Here is a 26,023-nt window from a genome sequence, read left to right as displayed (position 1 = left end):
TAGCTGGTGGCATAATTATAGAAATTCAGTTTTTTCTTCTTTTACTATTCCAGCCAATAATAACTTGTCACATTCACAGTCCTAAAATGGAATCCAAACCAAACCTTTTTTTTTTTTTTTTGATAGATTGGGGAAGGGTTAGAACATCTGCCAATATTTTAATAACTGCCTGTGTCTCTGCTGCTTAGATTTCCCTTTACTTATCATCCCTACTTTCACCAGTTTTCAGTAATGCCTCGTACACACGTACCGATCGTCGGCCGAACGATCGGCCGTCTTTTGTCCAGGGCTGTCGGTGTCTGTTGAAAAGTGCAAAAGACTGCACACGAATTTTGTCGGCCAACAACAGCCGACTGCAGAAGTGATGTCATGTGATGGTTAAATTTCCCTGTGTTTTTTCTTTTCTGAGCATGCCCAGTCTTGCAAATCTGCTGTCTGTCGGCCGAATTCTGTACTGACTGGCGAACAATCGGCCGTTCTGGTGTCGGCATACAAAAATTTTAATGCTTGCACGACAGATTCTGTTCGGCCGAAAGTGCGCTGTCGGCTGTCGGAAGCATCATACTAACAAGCCTACAATCGGCCGATCGGTCGTCGGCCGAATCTTTTTGGCCGACAATCTGCACGTGTGTATGGGGCATAAGTGAGGATATTAGACAGGTTTTTATGTGGTGTTTCAGCAGTCATGCCAAAGCATGTTACTAGTGCTATGCACTATGGATGTTCGATTATGTGCGCCCCAAATTCCAGTACTTATGCCAGTGTTCTCATTTAAGACATTTCTAAAATATACACAATTGCCAGAGTGGTGGAAATACGCAACTGAACATAACTTCAGTTTTTGCATCAAAAGGTTGGGGTATAAGAGCTTGAATCTGGTGCAACACCACCACCATGCAACAAATTAACATGTGTCACTTTTATGAAATTGTTGCAGGAAGTGTTAATAAAGCATGTGACGGCCTTTGTATTCACACCATTGTGATAGTGGTATACATTTTAAAACCATTGTAACCTACAATATTGGTTCTGGACTATTTTGGAGAACGCTATCAGACTTTAACCACTTAACCACTTGCCGACCGCCGCCCGACTATATACGGCGGTGGTCAGCCCCTCCCAGGCAAAGTGACGTACCGGTACGTCACTAGCCTGGGAGCCAATAGGGGTGAGCGCACATGCCGCCGGAGGCGCGCTCCCACCCCCACTTGTACCCTAAGAAGCCCACGAATGTGACCTGATGTCCGCCGGTCACTCGCGATCGTCGGGTGGAAAGGGAGAAAGGCAGGCGGCTAATGTAAACAAAGCCGCCTGTCATTCTTCCCTGTGTAAAAGCACAGATCATACGGTCCTGCTATGTAAGACCGTTGATCTGTGCTGTTACACACATAGCCACATCCAATCACAGTTAGAAGCACGCCCCTAGGGACACACTTAACCCCTCCCTCTCCAATAAAGTTAACCCCTTCCCTCCCAGTGTCATTTTTACAGTAACAGTGCATATGTATAGCACTGATTACTGTAGTAATGTCACTGGTACCCCCAAAAGTGTCAAAAATGTCAGTCAAGGGTCCGATCTGTCCGCCGCAATGTCGCAGTCCCCGCAAAAAAAAATCGCAGATCGCCGCCATTACTCGTTAAAAAAAAAAAACAATAAAAATGACAAAAATCTTTCCCTTAGTTAGTAAACGCATTAACTTTTGCACAAACCAATCAAAATACGCTTTTTGCAATTTTTTTTACAAAACATATGTAGCAGAAATTTGGAACAATAGCTGTGGCGCTAAACCCTATAATATAGTCCCAAATAAATGAGAAAAAAGCAGTCCTTAAAGATGTATCCCCACACTTGAAGACAAATGAGGCAACTTCAGAACCGAAGAACCACCATCGGAAAGCACTCCAATAACACCACTCCTTACTAGCTGTAGTAGACCCCCATGACAGAGATCACATGCGCCCAGAAAATAGGTTTTGGAATAGGAAGCTCCCACTCTCTGGTCCCAGGCTGGCAGGCTCAGTGGATGGTGTCACCAAGAGCGCCCAGGGGTGGCGCCCTTGGTGACGCGTGCTGTGGCGTGGAGGAGACACGGCGGCCATCTTTCGGGTTGTCAATGCAAAGAACGCCAAAGAATATCATGGGGAGGATCTTACACTGATCAGAGATACGAGATTACCTTCTTTACCCTGTAAGTGTTACTTTTATGTGTGGGATTAAAGGATTATAGCAGTCTGCGTTATGTGAGTGTCCCTGCCTTCTTTTTCATATTACACCATACACTTAGAGGCGCCTCTCCTTTTGTTTAAGGATAACAAAGATACAGGCTGAAAGACCATCTAGCAATGATCCCATGCAGGGCCTAGGTCTATGTATGTGGTTATGCCCGTGTTTCCACATGCATGTGCACATGTTCCTATAAGCATGTGCATTCTTACACACTTAGGCTCCAATGCCTAAAAGCACATGCATGTTTATGCACATACACACGGGCCTTATGGCTGGCATGATCACTCTGATGGCATGATGTTCCTTACATCCATATACACTTTAGAATACATGCCCTTACCTGGGTCAGCAAAAACCCTCTGTCCCAGATAAACACCTCGACCTTACACATCTGTCTGCCAAATCCTTGGACTGCTGCTCAGAGAATGCAATCCACCCAGTCCCCAGCCAAGGGGGCATCTGCTGGGGGCTTTTTAGGAGAGCTTGTCACTAATGTTAAATGGGGCAAGAAACCAAGCGTATCTGGTTGAAAATAGCAAGGAATTTATTTAAGGAGATTAAAATTTAAGATTTAATCCTCAACAACGGTAGATAATTGTGGAACCTAATGACTGCCTTCTTCCTGCTCTTACTCTTGCTCTCGGCAACCCCCATTGGGGGGGCACTATTGCCTCTATGCAGGCATGATGCTAAGATGCCACTGGGCTACATTACTTTCTGTTTTCTGATTTTACTTCTCATTTTTCCTTGACTTCCGGAGGAATTAGATAGCGAAACATGCCAAGAATTTAGTCACCGCCTATGTATACCATAAATAGAATGGATTCTTATAAAGAGCACTGTTTATGTTGTGTTTTGGGGGGCACACCCTAAACATGCATTTCTAAAGCTGGTGCTGCTATAAAGACCAATATATATATATATATATTTATATACGGTATATATATATATATATATATATATATATAGATTTTGACAAAACTAATTTTTTTTTAGAACATTTGTTTAGCTCATTACATGAAAGTAAGGTTAATAATATAATTTAGATTACAAAATCTTCAGTTTTACTTTTAATTACTTTTAATTTTAATAAGTTGATGCAAAAATGAATATACCCCATGACAAAAACTACTACATCTAGTATTTTAAAAGACCTCCATGATTTGTAAGGACAGCACCAAGTTTTCTAGGCATGGAACGAACAAGTTGCAACATCTATTTTTTTCCATTTCTCAAGAACAACCTCTTTTAGATGGATGGAGAGTGATGCTAAACTTGTCTCCTCAGAATTACCCATAGTTGTTTGATTAGGTTCAGATAAGAAGACATACTTGGCCACTGAATCACTTTCACCCTGTTCCTCTTCAGAAATGCAACAGCCACCTTAGATGTGTGGATCATTGTCCTGTTGGGAAAAGTGCACAATGACCAAGTGCACGGAGTGATGGTAGCATCTTCTCTTTCAATATAGAGCAGTGCTTCTGTGAATTCACTATACCATGAATGAAATGCAGCTCCCAGACACTAGCAGCACTCATGCACCCCCACAGAAGGACACTGCCACCACCATGTTTCACTGTAGGCATCATGCATTTTTCTTTGTACTCCTCACCTTTGCAATGTCATACAGTTTTGAAGTCATCAGTTCCAAAAACATTTATCTTGGTCTCATCACTCCGGAGTACAGAGTCCCAGTAGTCTTCTTCTTTTTCAGCATGGGCCCTGGCAAATTCCAGGTGGGCTTATTTGGGAGGCTTTAGGGGAGGCTTCCTTTGTGCATGACACCCATGCATACCATTCTTCTGCTGTGTATGCCATGTTGTGTCATGGGAAACAATCACGCTAGTTTGGCTTTCTACTTCTTTAGCTAACTGCAGTGAACTTGCACAGCGATTTTCTTCAACCCCTCGCAGCAGAAGATGCACGTGTCAAGGTGTTAACCTCTGTGGACGGCCTTCATGTCTCTGTGAGATGGTTGCAGTTTGTTATTTTTTGGAGCACTTTTGCTTCAGTACTCTGACTGATAAGTAAATCTTGGTGGATCTTCTTGTAGCCTTAACATTTCTTGTGTAAAGGAATGATTTTCTTTTTTAGGCCTTGTGACATTTCTTTTCCATGTGGTACCCTTGCTGATAGCATAAAATGGGAAGAGGTTTTCTATGTTAAGTATTGCCCTTTAACCACTTTACCTCCGCTCACATGGAGGCTACTGCGGCAAAGTGCCACGATCCCGTCCAGCGACGTAGACCTACGTCGCTGGACTCCGCCCCTTGTGGGCGGCGCTCGCGCGCCGCCGGAGGGCTCGCTCCCACTGTGTTCATTCACAGTGGGAGTCGGGCCAGGGGAGGAGCAGCGGCGATTGCCGCTGCTCTGCCCCGATCGTCGGGGATCGAGTCTGAAGATCCGCCCGCTGTGTGTAAACACAGCGGGCGGATCTCCATAGTGACAGGGACTGACAGATCGGAGTGTTCAGCATAGCTGGACATCCGATCTGTCCTTCTGTCACACATTCACCTCCCCCCACACACGTCAGTAAGCACCAGGCATACATTAACCCCTCCCTCTCCAATAAAATTAACCCCTTCCCTGCCAGTGTCATTTTTACAGTAACAGTGCATATATATATATAGCACTGATTACTGTAGAAATGTCACTGGTACCCCCAAAAGTGTCAAAAATGTCAGTCAAGGGTCCGATCTGTCCGCCGCAATGTTGCAGTCCCGCAAAAAAAAATCGCAGATCACCGCCATTACGCGTTAAAAAAAAAACACCAAAAATGACAGAAATCTTTCCCTTAGTTAGTAAACGCAATAACTTTTGCGCAAACCAATCAAAATACGCTTATTGCGATTTTTTTTACTAAACATAGGTAGCAGAAAACAAATTGGCCAAAAATTCAAAAAAAATTTGATTTTTACATTTTTTTGGGGGGGAATTTCATATAAAAAAATGTGAAAAATATTGTTATTTTTTCAAAATAAACGCTCTTTTTTTGTTTATAGCGCAAAAAGTAAAAATCGCACAGGTGATCAAATACCACCAAAAGAAAGCTCTGTTTGTGGGAAAAAAAGGACGTAAATTTAGTTTGGGTACGGCGTCGCACGACCGCGCAATTGTCAGTTAAAGTCGCACAGCGCCGAATCGCAAAAAGTGGCCTGGACGGAAGACAGCAAAATCCTCCGGTGGTAAAGTGGTTAAAAATCAACTGTCTGCTGGACACTTGTTTAATGAATAATTAGACTCACCTGTAGTTGGATTCTTGTTAATTAGGATTTTGTTGTCTAAAATGTAGCTTTGCTCCTAAGATTTTCATTGGGGTTTATTCATTTTTACAACATGGTCTTGAATGAATTTGTTGTATGTCTAAATTAACCAATCTTGGTTGCAATCATTGGCCCACATTTGTGGGAGTATTTTGTAATATAGTGTCCCATAGAAAATGTTGATTTTGAAAGAAAGTAAAGGTTTTCTGACAAATCTGTTGGGGTGTACCTATTAATGCAGAGCACTGCATATGTATATAAATATATATATATATATATATATATATATATATATATATATATATATATATATATATTCAAAGGAACCTGTAGTAATAGAAATATAAATGTTGACATTGCTGTTATTCTTCTGAATATCCTAGTTGCCTGGATGACTTTGTATTCACCACTTTAACCACTTCTGGACCGGAAGATTTTCCCCCTTAATGACCAGGCCATATTTTGCGATTCGGCACCGCGTTATTTTAACCCAAAAAAAATCAATGTCCTTTTTTCCCCACAAATAGAGCTTTCTGTTGGTAGTATTTGATCACCTGTGCGATTTTTATTTTTTGCACTAAAAACAAAAAAAAAGAGTGACAATTCTGAAAAAAAAAAAAAAAACAATATTTTTCAACTTTCTGCTATATAACATTCTCAAAAGAAAAAATGTAAAAATCAAAATGTTTTAATATTTTAGGCCAATTTGTTTTCTGCTACATATTTTTGGTAAAAAAAAATCACAATAAGCGTATTTTGATTGGTTTGCGCAAAAGTTATGGCAGCTAACTACAGGAAAGATTTATGTAATTTTTATTGCTTTTTTTGTTTTTTTACTAGTAATGGCGGCAATCTGCGATTTTTAGTGGGACTGTGACATTGTGGCGGACAGATCAGACCCCTGACTGACATTTTTGACACTTTTGGGGGGACAACTGACATTACTACAGTAATCAGTGCTAAAAATATGCACTGTTACTGAAATAATGACACTGGCAGGGAAGGGGCTAACTTTGTGGGTGATCAAGGGGTTAAATGTGATCCTAGGGGAGTGATTCTAACTGGGGGGGTGTGGCTTGTGAAATGATAATAGAGACCTGTTATCCTATATAGAAGTATCACATGGGCTCTATGATCATTCCAGGGAGAAGAACGGTCAGCTGTGTTTACAACAGATGAACAGATGACCGTTCTTCTCTTTCATCGGGGAACGATTGCGGGGGTCAGGCGGCAATCGGAGCCACCTGCCACGTGCATCAGCTTCCCCAGGCACGTTACCGACATAGGTCTACGTCGGTTTGCGCAAGAGGGCCGCAGTGCCGCAGTAAAAAGATGGCGTGCAGTCGGGAAGAGGTTCAGCCATTGGTCTAGAACTAGAAGTCAGCTGACCAGGACAGTCAGTTTGAGGTCAGTGCTCCCAATCCATACTTGTTTGGGGTCAAATAAATCAGCATGACAGCCAGGAAAATAGCATTTTCAGAAGGAAAATCTCAGATGTCAGCTTCAATGCTTTCAGACTGCAGATGTCATTGAATTTTCGATGGTACAGAAAATAATTACTTTATATGAAATCCAAATTCTACTACAGCTTTGTTAGTACATTGTCCATGGAATCAGTACAAATTTGGATTTAAGTTGTCATTCATGCTTTGCAATGCATTACAAATTGCAACTTTTCCTACTATTAACAACGAAGGACTATTGATTTATGCTTTGTATTAGTGCCTGGTAAATATGCTAGCCAACCCTTGGGAATCTTTCAGTGAACACTTCTGAATTCAATAAGCAATTCAGTTTTAGGTAACAATTTTTAAGTTTCATGGAAGTTCGGATTGTCGTTAGGAATATTTATGTTCTAGCTATGTTGGACACTATGGATTCAAAATGAATGTAAATAAATACTGTAAAAGTGGTTGAATAGTGACATCTGCTGGTAACTTTTGCAATCTGTTTTTCATTAAACTCTTCTGAAGACATTTTAATTATTGATAAATGCGATACTAAAACTGTCTGTGAAATTTTTAGAGAAATAGAGAAACATTTTAAAGGCATTTATGCTATATTTGTCGATGCTGAAAAACATTTATTATATTACCAATAACTGAAGGCACTGGTACTGGTTTTCAAATACTGGTGCAAATGAAAAAAATGTAAGCAGAACTTCACTCTCTCAATCAACACTGACTATTTTTAGTCCTTATGCTGCTAGCTTCAGTAAATAGATAGAAAAGTGTATCAATCTTACTTGTTTTAACCACTTGCCGACCGCTCGCCGGCTTTTTACTGCGGCAGGGCGGCTTGGCTGCGTCCAGTCACGTAGTACTACGTAACAGGAGTGCATGTGGTTTTGGCAGCACAGCGGGAGGCGGGCCGCAGGAGGAGAGGCGGCGATTGCTGCCTTCCTCCCGCGATCCTCTGGGAAAAGGAGAGAAGACCCGCCTGCTTATGTAAACATAGCAGGCCGATCTTCTCTCAGACAGGCAGGGACAGATCAGCAGTTTCAGCTAAGCTGATACTGCCATCTGTCTGTGCCTGCCACAGAACCCCCCCCCCCCCCCACACACACACAGTCAGTAAGCACAGAGGCATACATTTAACCCCTTTGATCACCCCCAATATTAACCGCTTCCCTACCAGTGTCATTTATACAGTAACAGTGCATATTATTTAGCACTGATTACTGTATTAGTGTCACTGGTCCCCAAAAAGTGTCAGAAATGTCAGTTAAAGGTCCGATCTGTGCGCAGCAATGTCACATTCTCGCTAAAAATCGCAGATCGCCGCCATTACTAATAAAAAAAATAAATAAATAAAAAGTCCAAAAATCTATCCCGTAGTTTGTAAACGCTATAACTTTTGCGCAAACCAATTAAAATACGCTTTTTGGGATTTTTTTTTTTTACCAAAAATATGTAGCAGAATACAAATTGGCCTAAACTGATAAAAAAAATTGAATTTTTAAATTTTTTTTATTGGAAATGTTTTATAGCAGAAAGTAAAAAATATGGCGTTTTTTTCAAAATTGTCTCCATTTTTTTGTTTATAGCGCAAAATCTAAAATTCGCAGAGGTGATCAAATACCACCAAGAGAAAGCTCTATTTGTGGGGAAAAAAAGAACATCAGTTTTATTTGGGTACAGCGTTGAACGACCACGCAATTTTCAATTAAAATAAGGCAGTGCCGAATCGCAAAAAAATGTCCTGGTCATTAATTAAGGGGGCAAATCCTTCAGGGGCTGAAGTGGTTAAACATTTTACATTTCTTCAGTTACTTCCTGGTTTCCAGGACTAGGCAAAAGATGTCATACATCCCAGAAGTATTCAGGGGGGGGGTGAGGGTATTTCTTAGCTAGGCACACCCTCCTGCCTGCATGCCCGATCTAAGGGCAGATGGATTCCAGGAAGTAAATACTACATGAATAATTTGCCCTAGCTCAAGATGGCAACAGCCCCAAATGCTAGTGGGGTGCGATGTCTCAGCAAAATAAAGCATGGAGACATGGATGGGGAGGTGGGGGGGCTGAAGTTTGCATTGAATACAAAAAATGAATGAACTAACGTTTTCGGTTTGTGGTGTTCAGATGCAGTATCGTTCCACTTTAAAGCTGAACTCCATCTTGGCAACCTAGCCTAGCTGCTGCCATCCTGTTGACTTGCCAGCACCCACTCCTCCCCCAGAGCCATGGAGTGGTGGGGGGGGGGGTCTGGCCACTGTTGTTTCTTGTAGACACTTGTTGTTCTCCAACACATTACTGTGAACATGCATAGGCATACACGCACATGTGTAATTTTGAAGAAAATAAAAAGAGCCACCTTCAAAAATCAAAGCATGCGTGCATGGCATAGACTTTTTTACCTTTTGATTTCTAATTTCTGATAGACGTCATGCAGGCCAGACAGGGACAGCCAAAGGGCTAGACGTGACTTGGGGGGGGCATAAAATGCTCAGGTCAGATTTCTTTTTCCAGCAATACCTGCACAGATTAGCAGATGAGTATTCAGTACAGCACTATCATGTTTTTTTTATTTATTCTTACGTAACTTTTATGAGGAACACCATTCTTTTCACTTGAATCACTTCTATGTTTCAAGTTAGGCATGTGTACTTCATATCCAGATAATTGTAAGGTTCCTATTGTAAGGAAACAGTGGCTGTGGAAACAACATGAGAAAAATCCTAATAGGCTTGACAGACATTCACACTAATTAGGAATTATTACATTAATGAAGCAGTTTGTAACGTTCCTGCAAAAAAATACATAAAATGAAGAATTAAGCAATAGGTAGCTAAGTGGTTAGTAGTAATGCCTTGGTATATTTTTCTTAATTGTGTTAGTGGAAGCTAACACACACATATCCAAATCACACGTGAGAAACAATATCATTTTATTTTTGTATAGATAGCAATTAATATGCCTTTTTTCCTTTTATTTTTAAATGTAATATACTGTAAGTAAGTATTATACATATATTCCTGGCTAGAACACCCATCTGTATTTTTTTTTTTTTGGAAGGGGGAGTTGGTTTTGATCTATAAAGATAGTTTGAGTACCCTTTTAGATAGTTGTCATCAGAACAGGTTTCCATTATATACCTTTTTAGTGACTATTGTAAAATTTTGGGCTTACCTTCACTTTCTTTGAAAATGGTCACCAAGACAATAATAGTGGGTGATCCTCTCCACCCACTCCATTCAAAACCATAAAAAAATGTCTATGAATGCTTACGGATGTCACAATGTTAAATCCATGCTTAAAAAGTAGATATTTTATTGGTTGCCTAGTTACGCATATGCGGACCGGGTGGCCGTCTCTTCCCCGCTTTCCCCCCTCCATTCCTCCCTCCTCTCTTTCCTCCCCCCCTTTCTTCTTGTTCCCCCACCCCCTTTTTTTTTGTCTGTTTGTCATGTCCTTTCCCGTCACGTGGTGGGTTCTTCCCCACTTTCATATGAAAGAAGTGAAGAGGAGACGAAGGGGATTGTCAATCACTCTTTGTTTCTCTTGTGTTTGTCACTCCCCTTGGGCATACGTACACTTGTTCATACTGGACGACTGTTGGGACTTGGCATGCCCAGAGTGGGTCTCTCCCTCATAGTACCTCGGCCATATCAAAATGCCGGGGAGGGCGGGGCCTCTTCGGGGGCCGGGCTCCCTATAGCAATTTTCTCTGACTTTTTGGGAGCTGCATTTTGCTATGTGGTCTTACGTACTACGATTACTGGTATTCACTAGAGCTGTTTGTTTGTTTTTTGTTTTTGCTTTGCCTGTGATTTTGTACATGGACCATTACCATTGTTTTTGCATGATGTGTATGCCTTTCCTTCTCCTAATAAACGTTGAATTTATAAAAAAAAAAAAAAAAAAGTAGATATTTTACAGCTATAAAACATTTATAATGCATATTATAGTAAAGCATGTATTATAGTTTTGTTATAGTGTGCACATATTATTTATTATATTTAAAAAATGTACAAGTAAAATGACACAACTTAATTATTAAAAGATTCAATTTATTTTTCCAGAAGCATCACGATCGTGCTTGCATTTTTTTCTTTTTCAAGTGGATCTTAATCACTTGTAGCTAAAGATTGATTGACTGCCTGTTAATAAACATTAGCTTGTACATTGCCACTTGCTGATGAGTGGTTTGTGTGTGTTGCTCTCCACAGACAGAAGACGTCCTGAAGATTGATGGAGGGCAATGCTATTCAAACAGCAGGCGTTGCTGAGACAGAAGCTCTTTGTGCTAGGCAGCCTTGCTGTTGGAAGTCTCCTTTATCTAGTTGCCAGAGTTGGGAGTTTGGATAGGTGAGTACCATTTACCCAGATTCCTATTTACAATTAGGAACATCATAGCATTTATGTTATATATCTAAAACGTGTATGTCCATTGAAAATCATCTTAACATCTAGCATACCTATAATGTTTTTACAGGGAAAAACAAAATGCTACATTAGAAACATGCTATATGGAAAAGCTTAGAATTTCTTTTTTTATGGTTCTCTTTCTATAGTTGCACCAATGTGTATTGTGAAATGTGAACTCTTTTCCTGATTTAAGAATCCATAATAACTAAATGATATGCAATATACATCTTCATTATGCAGAAAGTGTTACTACTTTAATTTGTTAGTCTGGCCAAGATATATTTACATATCTTCGGATAGTCAGGCTAATGTGTCCTTTCTAGGATTGGTATTTGGCTATCCATATTAATAATATGATTTATCATACTATTCCCAGTCCTGTGTATAAACAATTCATGCTTGGGGCTTCAATCCAAGAACTGTATTACCTAGTTGATAAAATTCTCCAATTTTGGATTGTAATATACCATACTAAAAGGGTACATCAGAGATTTAATTTTTATTAAACGGTTGCACTCAATAGTTTTAATCACTAAAATAAGGTTGAGACTGGTTACTGCTTTTTTTTTCTCTCATTTTGTTAAATAAAGTGGAGTTTTGCACACAGGTGTGATATTGTGTTCTCTGAGAAAATCAAACCTTAAATGTAATTTGGCATTATGATCAAAAACTTCACTTGTTTTTCTTTTTTTCTTTTTTTATTTAATTTTTTTAAAAAAGGCTGTTCGTGTTTTTTTTATTTTTCTAAACCAAAGACTGCACAGAACCAAGTGAGCTATTTTTTTTGTACTACCATACTTTAGCATTAATGTTTGAACACTAAAACATGCTGGGAACACATTGCGTAGGTGTTTGATTCTATTTTGTTATAAATTCCAAGAGCTGGTTTGTAACAAATGTGTTAAAGGCCAATGGAAGTCTCACACATTGTTTATTCTCTTTATAGTCATGTAAGCTGGCATGTTATGATTTATGACTGATGTTTGCTAGAAAATACCTAAAAAATACCAGTTTCTCTCAATCAAAATGCTACTTCCTCCTGTCCCCTCCTGTGCTCTCTGTTGGCAGAGCTGAGTAATAGTCACACCCCTCAGCACAGGAATCCTCACACAGACTAGTTTCACAGATAAGGGAATAGGATGTGTTTGGCCAGCTGTGTGTAAATGATTAAGAGCAATGGAACTTTTTAAGGAGGTACGACTAAAACATGGATGGTTATAATATCTATCTGACCACATATCTATTTCTATGACTGGAAAATAGGCAAAGATAAAGAGAAAGAGAGAGATGTATTTTTGTTTATACAGTATATAAATCTATACAGTACTATGCAAAAGTTTTAGGCAGGTATGAAGAAATGTAAAGTAAGAATGCTTCAAAAATATACACTTATCGGACACTTTATTAGGTAGACCTTGCTAGTACTGGGTTGGACCCCTTCTTGCCTTCTTCAGAACTGCCTTAATTCTTCATGGCATAGATTCAACAAGGTGTTGGAAACATTCCTCAGAGATTTTGGTCCATATGGACATGATAGCATCATGCAGTTGCTGCAGATTTGTCAGCTGCATATCCATGATGTGAATCTCCCATTTCACCACATCCCAAAGGTGCTCTGTTGGATTGAGATCTGGTGACCGTGGAGGCCGTTGGAGTACAGTGAACTCATTGTCATGTTGAAGAAACCAGTTTGAGATGATTTGAGCTTTGTGACATGGTGCCTTATCCTGCTGGAAGTATCCATCAGAAGATAGGTACACTGTAGTCATAAAGGGATGGACATGGTCAGAAGCAATACTCAGGTAGGCCGTGGCATTTAAATGATGCTCAATTGGTACTTAGGGGCCCAAAGTGTACCAAGAAAATATCCCCAACACCATTACACCACCACCAGCCTGAACTGTTGATACAAGGCAGGATGGATCCATGCTTTCATGTTGTTTATGCCAGATTCTGACCCTACCATCTGAATGCTGAAATCGAGACTTAACAGACCAGGCAACATTTTTCCAATCTTCTATTGGACAATTTTGGTGAGCCTGTGCAAATTGTAGCCTCTGTTTCCTGTTCTTAGCTGACAGTAATGGCATTTGGTGTGGTCCTCAGCTGTTGTAGCTCATCTGCTTCAAAGTTCGATGTGTTGTGTGTTCAAAGATGGTATTCTGCATACCTTGGTTGTAATTAGTGGGTATTTGAGTTACTGTTGCCTTTCTATTATCTCAAACCAGTCTGTCCGTTCTCCTCTGACCTCTGACATCAACAAGGTATTTTTGTCCACACAACTACTGATTACTGGATATTTTTTCTTTTTTGGACCATTCTCTGTAAACCCTAGAGATGGTTTTTGAAATACTCAGACCAGCCAGCCTGGCCCCAACAATTATGCCACGTTCAAAGTCACCTGAATCCCCTTTTTTCCCCATTCTGATGCTCGGTTTGAACTTCAGAAAAGCATTTTCACCACGTCTAGATGCCTAAATGCATTGAGTTTGCTGCCATGTGATTGGCTGATTAGCAATTTGTATTACCAAGCAATTGAACAGGTGTACCTGAGAAAGTGGGCGGTGAGTGTATTTGTTAATTTCTTGTTTTTACCAATTCTCAAAAAGTGAGGGAACAAAAAAAAAATCTAAAGAAACCAAATGTTTGGGGTGACTACCCCCTAGCTTTAATGAAGCAATAATTTGTACACTTGCACACTTTGTACACTTGTACAAAGTCAGGGAATTTGTAGGATTAGTCAGGTGTATGATTAACCAATTATACAAAGCCGAAGCTAATGATCATCAATTTCATATGTAGGTTGAAACACATTAATTACCTAAAACAGGAAACGCTGTGTAGGAAGCTTAAACTGGGTGAGGAACAGCCAAACTCTGCTGCTAAGCTGAAGTTGTGGAAGACAGTTTAATGTCACAAGTCATACACCATAGCAAGTCTGAGCACAGCAACAAGACAGAAGGTAGTTCTACTGCATTAGCAAGGAGTCTCCTAGGCAAAGATTTCAAAGCAGTCTGTGGTTTCAAGATGTACTGTCCAAGATCTTTTAAAAAAGCACAAAGAAAATGGCAATGTTGAGGACTGTAGACACAGTGGTTAGCCAAGAAAACTTAATGTAGCAGATGAAAGACACATCATGCTTACCTCCCTTCAACATTGGAAGATGTCCAGCAATGCCATCAGCACAGAATTGGGGGAAACCAGTAAGACACAGGTACACCCATCTACTGTCTGGAGAAGTCTGGCCAGAGGTGATCTTCATGGAAGAATTGCGACCAAAAAGCCATACCTCCGGCGTGAAACAAGGTTAAGCGTCTCAACTCTGCACTGAAACATAGGAACTGGGGTGCAGAAAAATAGCAGCAGATGTTCTGGACTCATGAGTCAAAATTTGAAATATTTAGCTGTAGCAGGAGGCAGTTTGTTCACGAAGGGCTGGAGAGCCGTACAATAATGAAAGTCTGCAGGCAACAGTGAAGCATGGTGGAGGTTTCTTGCAAGTTTGGGGCTGCATTTTAGCAATTGGAGTTTGAGATTTGGTCAGGATCAATGGTGTCCTAATGCTGTTAAATAGAGGTAGATACTTATCTATCATGCAACATATCAGTGAGGCTTGAGATTGGCCCTATTTATTCTGCAGCAGAACAATGACCCCAAACATACAACCAATGTCAATAAGAAATATCTTCAGTGCAAAGAAAAGCACAGAGTGCTGGAAGTGATGGTTTGGCCCCCACAGAGCCCTGGTCTCAACATCATCGGGTCTGTCTGGGATAACACGAAGAGACAGAAGGATTTGAGGCAGCCTTTATATACAGAAGATCTGTGGTTAGTTCTCCAAGATGTTTGAAACAAGCTACCTGTCGAGTTCCTTCAAAAACTGTGTGCAAGTGCACCTAGAATTAAAGAATGTATGATGTTTTAAAGGCTAAAGGGTGGTCCCACCGAATATTGATTTGATTTGGATTTCTCTTCTGTTCATTTACTTTCCATTTTGTTAATTGATAAAAAAAATTAACTATTAACTCTTCTATTTCTGAAAGCACTCTTACTGTTCACCCTTTTCTACACCTGCCTAAAACTTTTGCACAGTAGTATATATATAATTTCCAACAAGAAAAAAAGAAAAACTGACTTTTTATGTACCCAAAGCAAACTTTAGTGGAACTTCAGTCTGTCAATCAACATTAATTATTTTTAATCCTTATGCTACTAGCCTTAGTAAATAGATAGGAAAGCATATTATATTTACTTGTTGTAAACTGTTTTTTTACATTTCTTCAGTTGTTTCCTGGTTTTACATTGATGTCATACATCTGTGGAGAATTCATGGACAGTTTTTATCTTTTATCAAGAGGAGGGGAAGTGGGGTTTTCTCAGCTAAGCACACCCTTCTGCCTGCATGACTGAGCTAAGGGCAGATAGATTACAGGAAGTAAATGCTACATGAATCATCTGCCCTTAGTCAAGATGGCCACTGCTAGAAATGCTGGGGGGTTCAAAGAGTTTTCCCAATAAAAAAAAAAAGCATGGGTGAGCTTTGAATATGAAAAATTAATTAAATAGAATTTTTGGTTTGTGGTGCTCAGATGCTGTTACTTTTCACTTTAAAATATATATATTTTTATTACCTATTCAATTAATAATTGTTTGTAAAAACAAGAGAGGATTAGCCAATTCATACATCCTCTATAGCAAATGTCCCCACTGCCAACCGCTGATATTAAATATACACAATTGATAAATATAAATGTATAATATAATATACAAAGAGAAATAAACAGTAAATAAATATTAAATAAATATTTTTTAATGTATATTTAAGGCTCCGTTCACATCTAGGCGTTTTGGGGCGTTTTTGGGGCGTTTTTCTGCTCTAGGATCAGCTCTCAAAACGCCCAACAAGACAAATCCTATTCATTTCAATGGCCCCTGTTCACATCTGAGCGTTTTGACACTGTATACAAAACGCCCAACGCTCAAAAAAGTACATGAGCTTCTTTTTGGGCAGATTACAGGCGTTTTCCATTGATCTCTATTCAATCTAAAAACGCCTGCACAAAAATCGCGGTAAAAATCGCGGTAAAATCGCGGTAAAAAACGCCGCAAAAATCGCGGTAAAATCGCGGTAAAAAACGCGCGAAAAACGCTACGCTCAGGTGTGAATGTAGCCTAAAGGAATGATTTTGGGTTATGTGTACATTGAAAGTAATTTTTCTTTTAATTTTTCCCTAAAAGTATTGTAATATAAATATGGCACCCTTTACTATAAATTCACCTGCACCTTATTTGATAAAAATCTATAATGTGGGTAGTATCATTGTATGCAAATATCTGCAGAAGGACTTAGAATAATTACAGCACTGACAGATTAATACAATTTATTTAAAAATTAAAAATTTGAGAAATGGTATTTGCCAAGATATCAATCAAATATGCACCATTTTTTTGCTTGCACTTTCTGACGCTTTGAAATGTAATTAGTCCTTTTTATCTTTATTTTATTACAGGCTACCACCAATTTGCCCAATTGAAGGTCGATTTAGTCCACAAAGTCAGGATGCGGCTGATCTCCGTGCTATGCAGTATAAGCGAGGACTCTTACATGAATTTCGTAAAGGCAATGCAACTAAAGAACAAATTCTCCTCCACAATTTGGTCCAGCAGTTACCAAAGGCAATTATCATCGGTGTGAGAAAAGGAGGAACTAGAGCCTTACTTGAGATGCTTAATCTCCACCCTGCAGTTGTCAAGGCCTCTCAAGAAATACATTTTTTTGATAATGATGAGAACTACGCCAAGGGTATTGAATGGTACAGAAAAAAGATGCCCTTCTCTCACCCACACCAAATTACTATTGAAAAAAGCCCTGCATACTTCATCACAGATGAGGTCCCAGAAAGGATTTATAAGATGAACTCTTCCATTAAATTACTAATCATTGTTCGAGAACCAACGACAAGAGCCATTTCTGACTACACACAGGTGTTGGAGGGAAAAGAGAGGAAGAACAAGACTTATTATAAGTTTGAAAAAATGGCCATGGATCCCAACACCTGTGAGGTGAACACTAAGTACAAAGCAGTGAGGACCAGTATCTACACAAAGCATTTAGAAAGGTGGCTGAAGTATTTTCCCATCGAACAGTTTCACATTGTTGATGGGGATCGACTGATCACAGAACCATTGCCAGAACTACAGCTGGTGGAAAAATTTCTTAACCTGCCACCTAGGATAAGTCAATACAACTTGTATTTTAATGCTACCAGGGGGTTCTACTGCTTGCGTTTTAACATTGTTTTTAATAAGTGCCTGGCAGGTAGCAAGGGGCGCATACATCCTGAGGTTGACCCCTCAGTTATTACCAAATTGCACAAATTCTTTCATCCTTTCAATCAGAAGTTTTTCCAGATCACTGGCAGGACATTTAACTGGCCCTAATTACTACTGTCTACAACACTATGTGTTGCACAATGCTTTCAGTAAAGTCTATAATAGGACAATTATGCACTTTTCATTGACACGTTTATTAGAATATATGTTGTTTATTTCTTGAATAAATGTAAATTATGTATGTGACCAAATATTTAAAAGGGATCAGTTTCTACTGTGAAGTAATAAAATAAGTACTCTTCCCAAAGTTTTAGCTAAAATCCTTATGACTATTATAAGGAGGAGACATTTCAATATAAAGCTTATTAAAGCAGGACTGTCAGGTTGAAAATAAAAGGATATATTGTTGAAAACAATAAAGCTGTTCTACAACATAAAAACAATGTATTTCCAAACCCAGCACTGTCCTCTGTTTGCAGCACACTTTGCTACTGTCAAATGTGACATACTGTATTATTAGTTCATTACTACCACACGGATGCATTAGCTGACGTTCTTAGCTGCTTTGCATAAGGCAGTTGCTGGCTCTAAACTTATGGTCAGGAGAGACAGATCTCATCAAGTGACATATTCCTGGATTTCTATTACTGTGATGTCGGGGGGAAAAAAGACCAGTGGATATACAGAAACGGGTTCCTATTTTTCTGAAAAGGATCACTAAACAAAGTTTATTGATATAATTTTCAAACGGTGGTCTTTGAATTGCTGGTTCACTCTGGTTAACTATCCTATTCAGCTAAGGGCAGTGAAGTCATTGGTAGCATATGGTAGCATGGAGTTGGAAATTTTTTGTTTGCGCAGTTGCCCCAGTCTCCTTAGACTAAAAACAACAGTAGGGAGGATCTCTTCTGGCACAGCAAGTTTGCATTCAGATAAGCTTCAAAAGGGAACCTTGGAATATCTTTTCAAAACATTCAAGCAACCCCCCCAGCCCTTACTCTAAAAGAGTGTACTCCGTATGCACTTCCACATTCATAGGGCTTTCCATATATTTCAAACCTAGGCTATGTTTATAGATTTTAAATAGTGGCCTTTGAATCACTGGTGCCCTCTAGTCATCTATCCTATTCAGCTGAGGGCAGTGATGTCACTGGTGGCACATGTTAGCATGGAGCTGGAATGCAACTTTGTTTGCGCAGTTGCCCCCAGGCCCCTAAAATTAAATACAACAGTAGGAAGAATCCCTTTTTTTACAGTAGGTTTGCACTCCCATGAGATTCAAAAGGGGCCCTTGGAACATCTTTTCAAAACTTTCAAGCAACCCACCTTGAGCCCTTACTCTAAATAGGCATACTCCATAGTCACCTCCACATCCATTGGGCTTTTCTCTCACATCATACTGACTAAAAAGTTACTTCAATGTTCAGGCTGCTCTATCTTCATATGTCAATTGTTCTACATATACCAAGCGAAAGCTATAAAATGGGTACTCTTCTGCATACAACTCCCACGTGAAAGTAAAAGTAGCAGTGAGCTCTGGTCACTAATCAAAGGGTGAAGAGTAGATGGTAACAAAGTGGTTATGTGTAAGCATGTTGAAGATGGAACATAGTGGTCTTAAGTGGCATGGAATAGGAGAAAATTAACGTAGGTGGGCAGAGAATGAAAGAACTTAGATGAACAGAGAAAGAGAAGGAACTGTATGAAGTAGAGAAAGCTGTACAGACAAGGTAAGACCACTTTCTAGTTCGAGGAGTGAGAAAGGGGACCAAAACAAGAAGCTACACCTGGATTTAGGTCCTAATTTTCTTAGGGTAAAGTGAATACTGACATATATGGTCCACAGCATCTGGTATTTGGTTTAAAGTGGATCATGGACCATAATTGAAATCAACTGCTTTATGCAAAATGGCTACTCATAACCAATCAAACATATGCATATATAGGCTAATTTTGTGATCCTTGTTTTAGTATATAATACAAAACACATTACAGCCCATTTTATGTTGCAAGCCAATTTAGACTAAAGGCTGGTAACTAAAGGCTGTTATTGTCCTTTAATAGAAGCTTCAATAGCTGGACTGGTGTATGAAGTAAGGTCTCCTCAGAACTGCAACTTCATCCTAAAAAATTAAATGCTCCAGATATTTTATATAAATATTTGTTGCTTTGTAAAACATGACTAAACCCAAAAACAAAAATCTATTATATTGCAGCTTACCAGTCCTTAGATGTAGAGGCTGTATTCGTTTTCATTTTTTACCGGCTAGGAACATTTTCAGCAAGCACAGAAATACCTGTTACTCTACAGAGAAATTATGAACCCAAATCAGTTTCTGTGAGTTTAACTCAAAGCACAAACATTTCTTTCTTATGTAAACTACTAGTCCCATGGATCCTTCATGGAATGGATATGAACAAAGGCAGATATGTTTGAAGTCCAGCCTGAGTGGAAACCATGGCTGTCCTCTTAGATTCACTGTAGAAAAAAATCTTAAAGGAGTTGTAAAGTTAGAAGATTTTTTAAGCATTAAGATAAAAAACCTTCTGTGTGTAGCAGCCTCCCTAGCACCCATTATTACTTACCTGAACCCAATCTCTGTCCATGAGTCCCTCAGCCATCAATCAATTAGCCAATCGGAAGAGAGAGGGGGCGGGGAGGAACAGCAGCTCCATGTCTGAATGGACAGACAGAGCTGCAGCTCTGTTTAGGTGCCCCTATAGCAAGCCAGGAGCTGAAAAGAGGGACCCAAGAAGAGGAGAATCTGGGCTGCTCTGTGCAAATCTACTACAACAGAGCAGGTAAGTATAACATGTTTGTTATTTTTTATTTTCTTTAAAACCGAGACTTTACAATCACTTTAAACACAAAGAGACAGGAAGTGTGTTATCCGCTAGAATACCAAGTGAAAGTAAAGCCTAAAAAAAGCTTGAAGAAAGAAAATTAATTTAGCCACTACATATATGGTCGGGTAAGCTGCAATATATTATATTTTTATTTGAGGCTTAGATATGCTTAAAAAAAAAAAAAAAACAGAAAGAACAGTAATATTGAAGCTGCTATTGTTGGCATGTTTTTAAAGTGCAAGTTCCAAAGTTGACATGTCCTACCCTGCCCTACCTCTTGAGTCTGATCTGAAAGATGGATTGCATAATGGAAGTTTAGACATATCAGCCTTTAGTAGCTGCCTGATTGTTGCAGGTTCCTAACGCACTAGGTAAAGAATCAGGATCAGGATGAAAATGTGCACTTTGTAGATCAAGTAAGCAAGTATAGTTACCATATTTCTATTCTCCTGGGTTCACTTTAAACTATTGTGCATTTTCTGTAAATATACACTTTGAGTTATGACTGTATTATTTAACTGAAAGCAAGTTTTTGGACACGGCTCGCACTTATTAATTATTTATTGGCCTGCTGTTTTCTTATTTAAAAATTGTATTTTATTTAATTTACATATTTTTATCTGCCGCATCTAGTGGCCATCTTTATATCAGGGATTGTTGTTAACATCCTGCCTAATCTTTACCTAATAGCAGAGGCTATCAAATCTATGCTATGTATACTTTTATTAGCCATATGCTATGTGCCCCTCTCTGATTTCACTTCACTTTGTTACTGAGGCTTGCCTTTCTCTGACTTCATGGCAAGATCAGCCACCTCCCTGACAACTTCAGTGTTCCAATAAGGGCTCTTTCACTGCACAGTATAAAATCAGTTGGTATGGCTAGGCTATGAAGTCATTGAATGTCATGTTATGCAAAGAGTAGTAAATATGCAACAAGCAGAAAACCATAGCTGCTATAATTTTTATTGTTGTTTGCAGCAACTGTACATTTGATTAGCTTCTATGGATTGCTGCACTCTAAACATAGTCCTCTTATTAAACACTTGAGTCCCTAGTGCTGTTTTAACTTGGCTAGTAGTTAATTGTCATAGTGCTAATTTTAAATTGAACAACCAATGCTAGAAATACCAGACAACAGTGACAACCATAATCCAGCATTAGGCCTTGAGATGGTACTACAAATGCTCATTGCTCAGTAAGAATGCTCCATAGCAGCACAGGACAATGCCCTCACATGATCTTTAAAGCGGAGTTCCGACCTCAAAAACGACTTTGGGCCACCCGCTTGCTGACATTCACCTGCAAAAAAAATGGATAGTCCCGTTTTTTTTTCTTTACTTACCTTGTTTTTGAAGAAAGTATACTTACCTTCCTTTTACTTCCTCCCTCTGCAGCCACGGCCCGCGCCATCACTTCCTGCTTGGTCAACATTTCATGGGGGCTGGATCAGCTGTCTCAAAGAAAAAAAGTTTAGAAAATTAATCTAAAAATAAATGATTAAATAAATCAATTACAAAAAGAAAAATAATTATTCTCTTATTTTAATCCCAAAGTCCTGACAATTACATTGAAGGCTTTGAAAGTAATTTGTGTTTAATACTGGAGCATTAAATGTTCACGTGAGTGCAATGTCATTCTGAATTTTGTAAAATAAATGTTTCTGTTAATTTGCATTGGCACAAACTTGATTCGATGTTATTGAATGCTGTAATAAAGCTGAACTCCAGGTAAACAGCCAAATACACAATTAAATATATAGGAACGGTTTTATGTTCCAAAGGATTTTTATTTCTGCCTATCCAGTTCCAGTATTTATACAGCTCTGCCATACCACACAGCCTGTCTGGCAGGGGAGACATGAGTTTGCTCTGATGCCATGAGATGGTCCCCATTTCTCCCCCATCCTGTGACTAGACAGCAAAAGGAGATACAGCAGACTGATGGGCAAATCTCTCTGTCACGTAGCTCTTTCTCTTCCTATCAGCTTGCTATTTGCACTGCAGCACAACTGATTGACTCCTTGTACTGCTTCTGCTGAACCTAATCTAAATTCTGCTATATATGGACTGCAAGAGGCTCATACCAAGTCTATAGCATAAAACCAACAAAACACCTTCTCATCCGAGCCACTAACTAAACTTATGTCAGTTCCTGACAAATAGGTTGCCCCCAATGGGTTCCCAAAAACAAACATGTAGCTCTTATACCTTGTATGCATTCTATCAGCTATCAGCATTTTTCGCCAAGCAGAAGGCTCCCAAAGCAGAGAGAGAGTGAGCCTTGAGTCAGACATATAACACACTGTGGACAACTAATTAGTAAGGTCTGGTCACCAGGTAAGACATGGACCTAGGACTAAGTACTTTATCCCACTCAAGGCCCTACAAAGGCTCCAGGCTTGTGGAGCCAGATCAGAACTTATTAGGATCTGAAAAAACAATAAAGTTTGCTTCCTCCACAGAAGACACAAATTCTGGAGACACTTAGAAACCTACTGTAAGTGAAACGTGTGCTGAATCCAAAATCCTGGCAGCCAGTGCCCCGTGATATATATCAATATACAGTGTATATCTATAGATATATATTCAAAATAAATCCCTTTCTGTACCAAAAATTACATATAGTAAATTCGGGAAAAAGCTAAAAGTTATAAAGTATAGAAATTAGGAATTTCCAAAATGAAAAAAAAAACAAACTCTGGTACTCAAGGGGGGGTAAAGGGGGGGAGCAAGGGCTCTGTGACTCAAGTGTTTATAAATCCCTGAATGTATTTCCATCCATGTGCTTTCTGCCTTAGTCTTAATTCTAATATACCTACTAGCTTATTTTGAAAAGCAGTAATAAAATTTATTCTGGTAGAAGGTTATTTTTTAAGGACATAAAGACAAGCAATAAAGCACAATTGAATCTTTCTCATAGGTAATGAAAACAGTCCTAAAACATGTACCCTAGGTAAACATAGGTCCACCTGCTCCATATTAATACACTCCCCATATAAGTCCACATTTAGGCTACCTGCATATGGGTGCTAATTCAATGGCTCTGCCTTATCTTCATTTGGTTGTGAGAAATTACATCTAGCCATCTATATTTAGGTGTTCATTAAACACTCAGACCAGCACACCCGTTGTACACATGCATTTGTTTTTTGGCAAAATTCCATATGTTTCTATTAGACCTTAAAACCAGAACCCAGCTGTTGTGTTATTAAAGGTCAGTCATAAAAAGAAAACGAGGCCTGTTTTTGTACCATACTAGTACAATACAAAATAAGTCCCTTGATCATATGTGATAGTGTATATGCTTTAAATCAAACAAAAATAATTATAAAATCAGAAATGACTACTATGCATCGCATTCTTATACCTGAAGGATTCCTATGTATACAGAATCTTTATTTCACACAGTGCTCTAGGTCTCTGCCTACAGAGCGTAAACACATAGTAGCATAAGTTGCAACTATCTAATTACTCTTAAAGCATAACTGTCCCTTCAAAATGCATTAATTCTATTTAAATATATAATGAGATATTAGGCAACTTTGCATACATAACCTCTTAACTCCCTTTGCTTTGAGAGCTATCAGTTATCAGGTCCAAGCCAATGTAAACATTACTCTATTTATCTTCAGTTTGTGTGCATCTGCATTGTAACTGCAGACAAGGACTGTGAAAATGGTTTCTGTTCTACATATGATAGGATTTTTATGCTGCGTTATACTCTTTTTATTCATGGAGATCCCAGGCTTCTGCATGAGTTTAGTTATGTTCTGTCTATCATATATGATTCCAGACAGTCAATTATGGAATATAGAATGCACATCTAGAGGGAGTGCTGATGCCTTCCATGTTCCTAGCCCTAGTCTGGAGACGTGTTCTTTAAACTGACTAAACTCAGCAGTTGTTGATCTCCAGTAATTACATGAGTGCACTGCAAGATAAAAAAGCCATTTTGGCTTCAGACACTGTGGACATTGATTCAAAGCAGCTTGTGGTTTGGATGCCTTCCTCTATAGGCACAGACAAAGTTAAATTAGATTTCCACAGTTTTCAAATAAATAAATAAACAAATGCACCTATTTGACGAAAAGTAAATGTGTATTTATTTATTTTTTTTGCATTTGAGCCTGCAAAGCATTGCACCTATGATTAGTGGATCACAGTTGTAAGGCTATGGCTCGTGCAAACTATTTTTACATCCCCTGGCCCCCAGAGCTGGAAAAAGTATCGATGGGCATTGTCGTACCTGTGCTGAATTAGGAATTACAAGTCTCTCTGCTGCATTGGCAGTATTTTCATTTACAGGTCTCAGTAAAATATTGACAAAATGCTGTGGGGATTAGAACCCCACAATCCTGTAAAAGAAGGGAGGGGGTTAAGAGGCTGTGCATGCTGATCATGGTTCATGTTACACCGTGAATATGGGTGCAACATGAAACATGGTCAGAACAATGGAGTTTACTTAATGAGTTTACTTAATGAAAAAAGGGCAATGTCTGAGTAGTTCTCAAAGCACAGGCAACAAGGCCAAACATTTATTTTTTATTTTTTGCAAAGTTTTTGGTATTCCTGGATATAATAAAACAGCTTATGTTCATATTATAAAATACAGCTTTACCTTAGGCCAGCCATACATGGGACGAATTTCAAAATTTTCGTTTGAATTTTGAAATTTTGGTTGGAATTTGGCATCATTACTGGGCTACAGCAACAGCCGATTTTCGTTTAGCCATCAAATTTGAGTAATCGGCATGTTAGAAATTTTTTGAAAAACAAACGATTTTCTAATTAATGATGGGAGAAACGTGTGAGAAGTATAATAAAAAGAAATGCTCATGAGCACAAGAAAAGAACATTTTTGGAAAGCAAAGAAAATTCCTCGAGAGCAAAGAAGATTCTGGGCCACAAAAAATTATTTTCTGTAGCAACATAAGGTGAAATTGAAGGCTTGGTTGGTCAAATTTCAAAATCAATGGCGGCATCATCGGATCATAAAGCACAAGAAATGTCTGATTTTCGAAAGATAATTAATTTGGAATTCGACCCATGTATGGCCTGCATTAAGCTGTCTGTACACCCCCAGATGAGGACACCTGAGTTTTAGCTTTTTGTGACAACAGGCAGTCTGATTTGCAGCAAGCATAAGTCCAAGCAAGTGGTGGTCTCTTTTTATTGTGCAGGTGATTATAGAAAGGCTGAATTCACATATGTAGTTATAGGTACCTTGTCAGGGAATTCCAACTGTTGCCTAGTGCTTAAACTACTTGGCAGATGTCAGGGGGAGTTCAGTGTGCTGGACTTGGCCAATAATTATTTAAATGTTCATGTCATGTTCATGAAAATGTAATGCATACATCACATTGCAGCAGTTCAAATGCCCCTCCAACATCATGGGCAGTCAGCATCCGTATGAATTAAGCCAAATGGTTGCTCGGAAGCTACATGTACACTGATTGAGCCCACAAACATCTTTATTTCTGAGTTC

General features: G+C 39.0%; 1 protein-coding gene across 1 annotated transcript in view; it reads left to right on the top strand.

Moving 5' to 3' along the window:
• The window catches only part of HS3ST5 (heparan sulfate-glucosamine 3-sulfotransferase 5), an 86,904-nt gene extending 68,552 nt beyond the window's left edge, over positions 1-18,352 (top strand). The window contains exons 2-3 of the mRNA XM_082251489.1: positions 11,159-11,297; positions 16,868-18,352. Coding sequence (XP_082107615.1) covers positions 11,191-11,297; positions 16,868-17,798 — 1,038 coding nt within the window. The 5' untranslated portion in view covers positions 11,159-11,190 and the 3' untranslated portion in view covers positions 17,799-18,352. The remainder of the gene's footprint in view (positions 1-11,158; positions 11,298-16,867) is intronic.
• The last annotated feature ends 7,671 nt before the right edge of the window (positions 18,353-26,023 follow it).

Source organism: Pelophylax lessonae (genome assembly GCF_965119305.1).
Source record: "Pelophylax lessonae genome assembly, chromosome: 3".
In the NCBI taxonomy this organism is placed as follows: Eukaryota; Metazoa; Chordata; class Amphibia; order Anura; family Ranidae; genus Pelophylax; species Pelophylax lessonae.
This window is presented reverse-complemented; position numbering and strand designations above follow the sequence as displayed.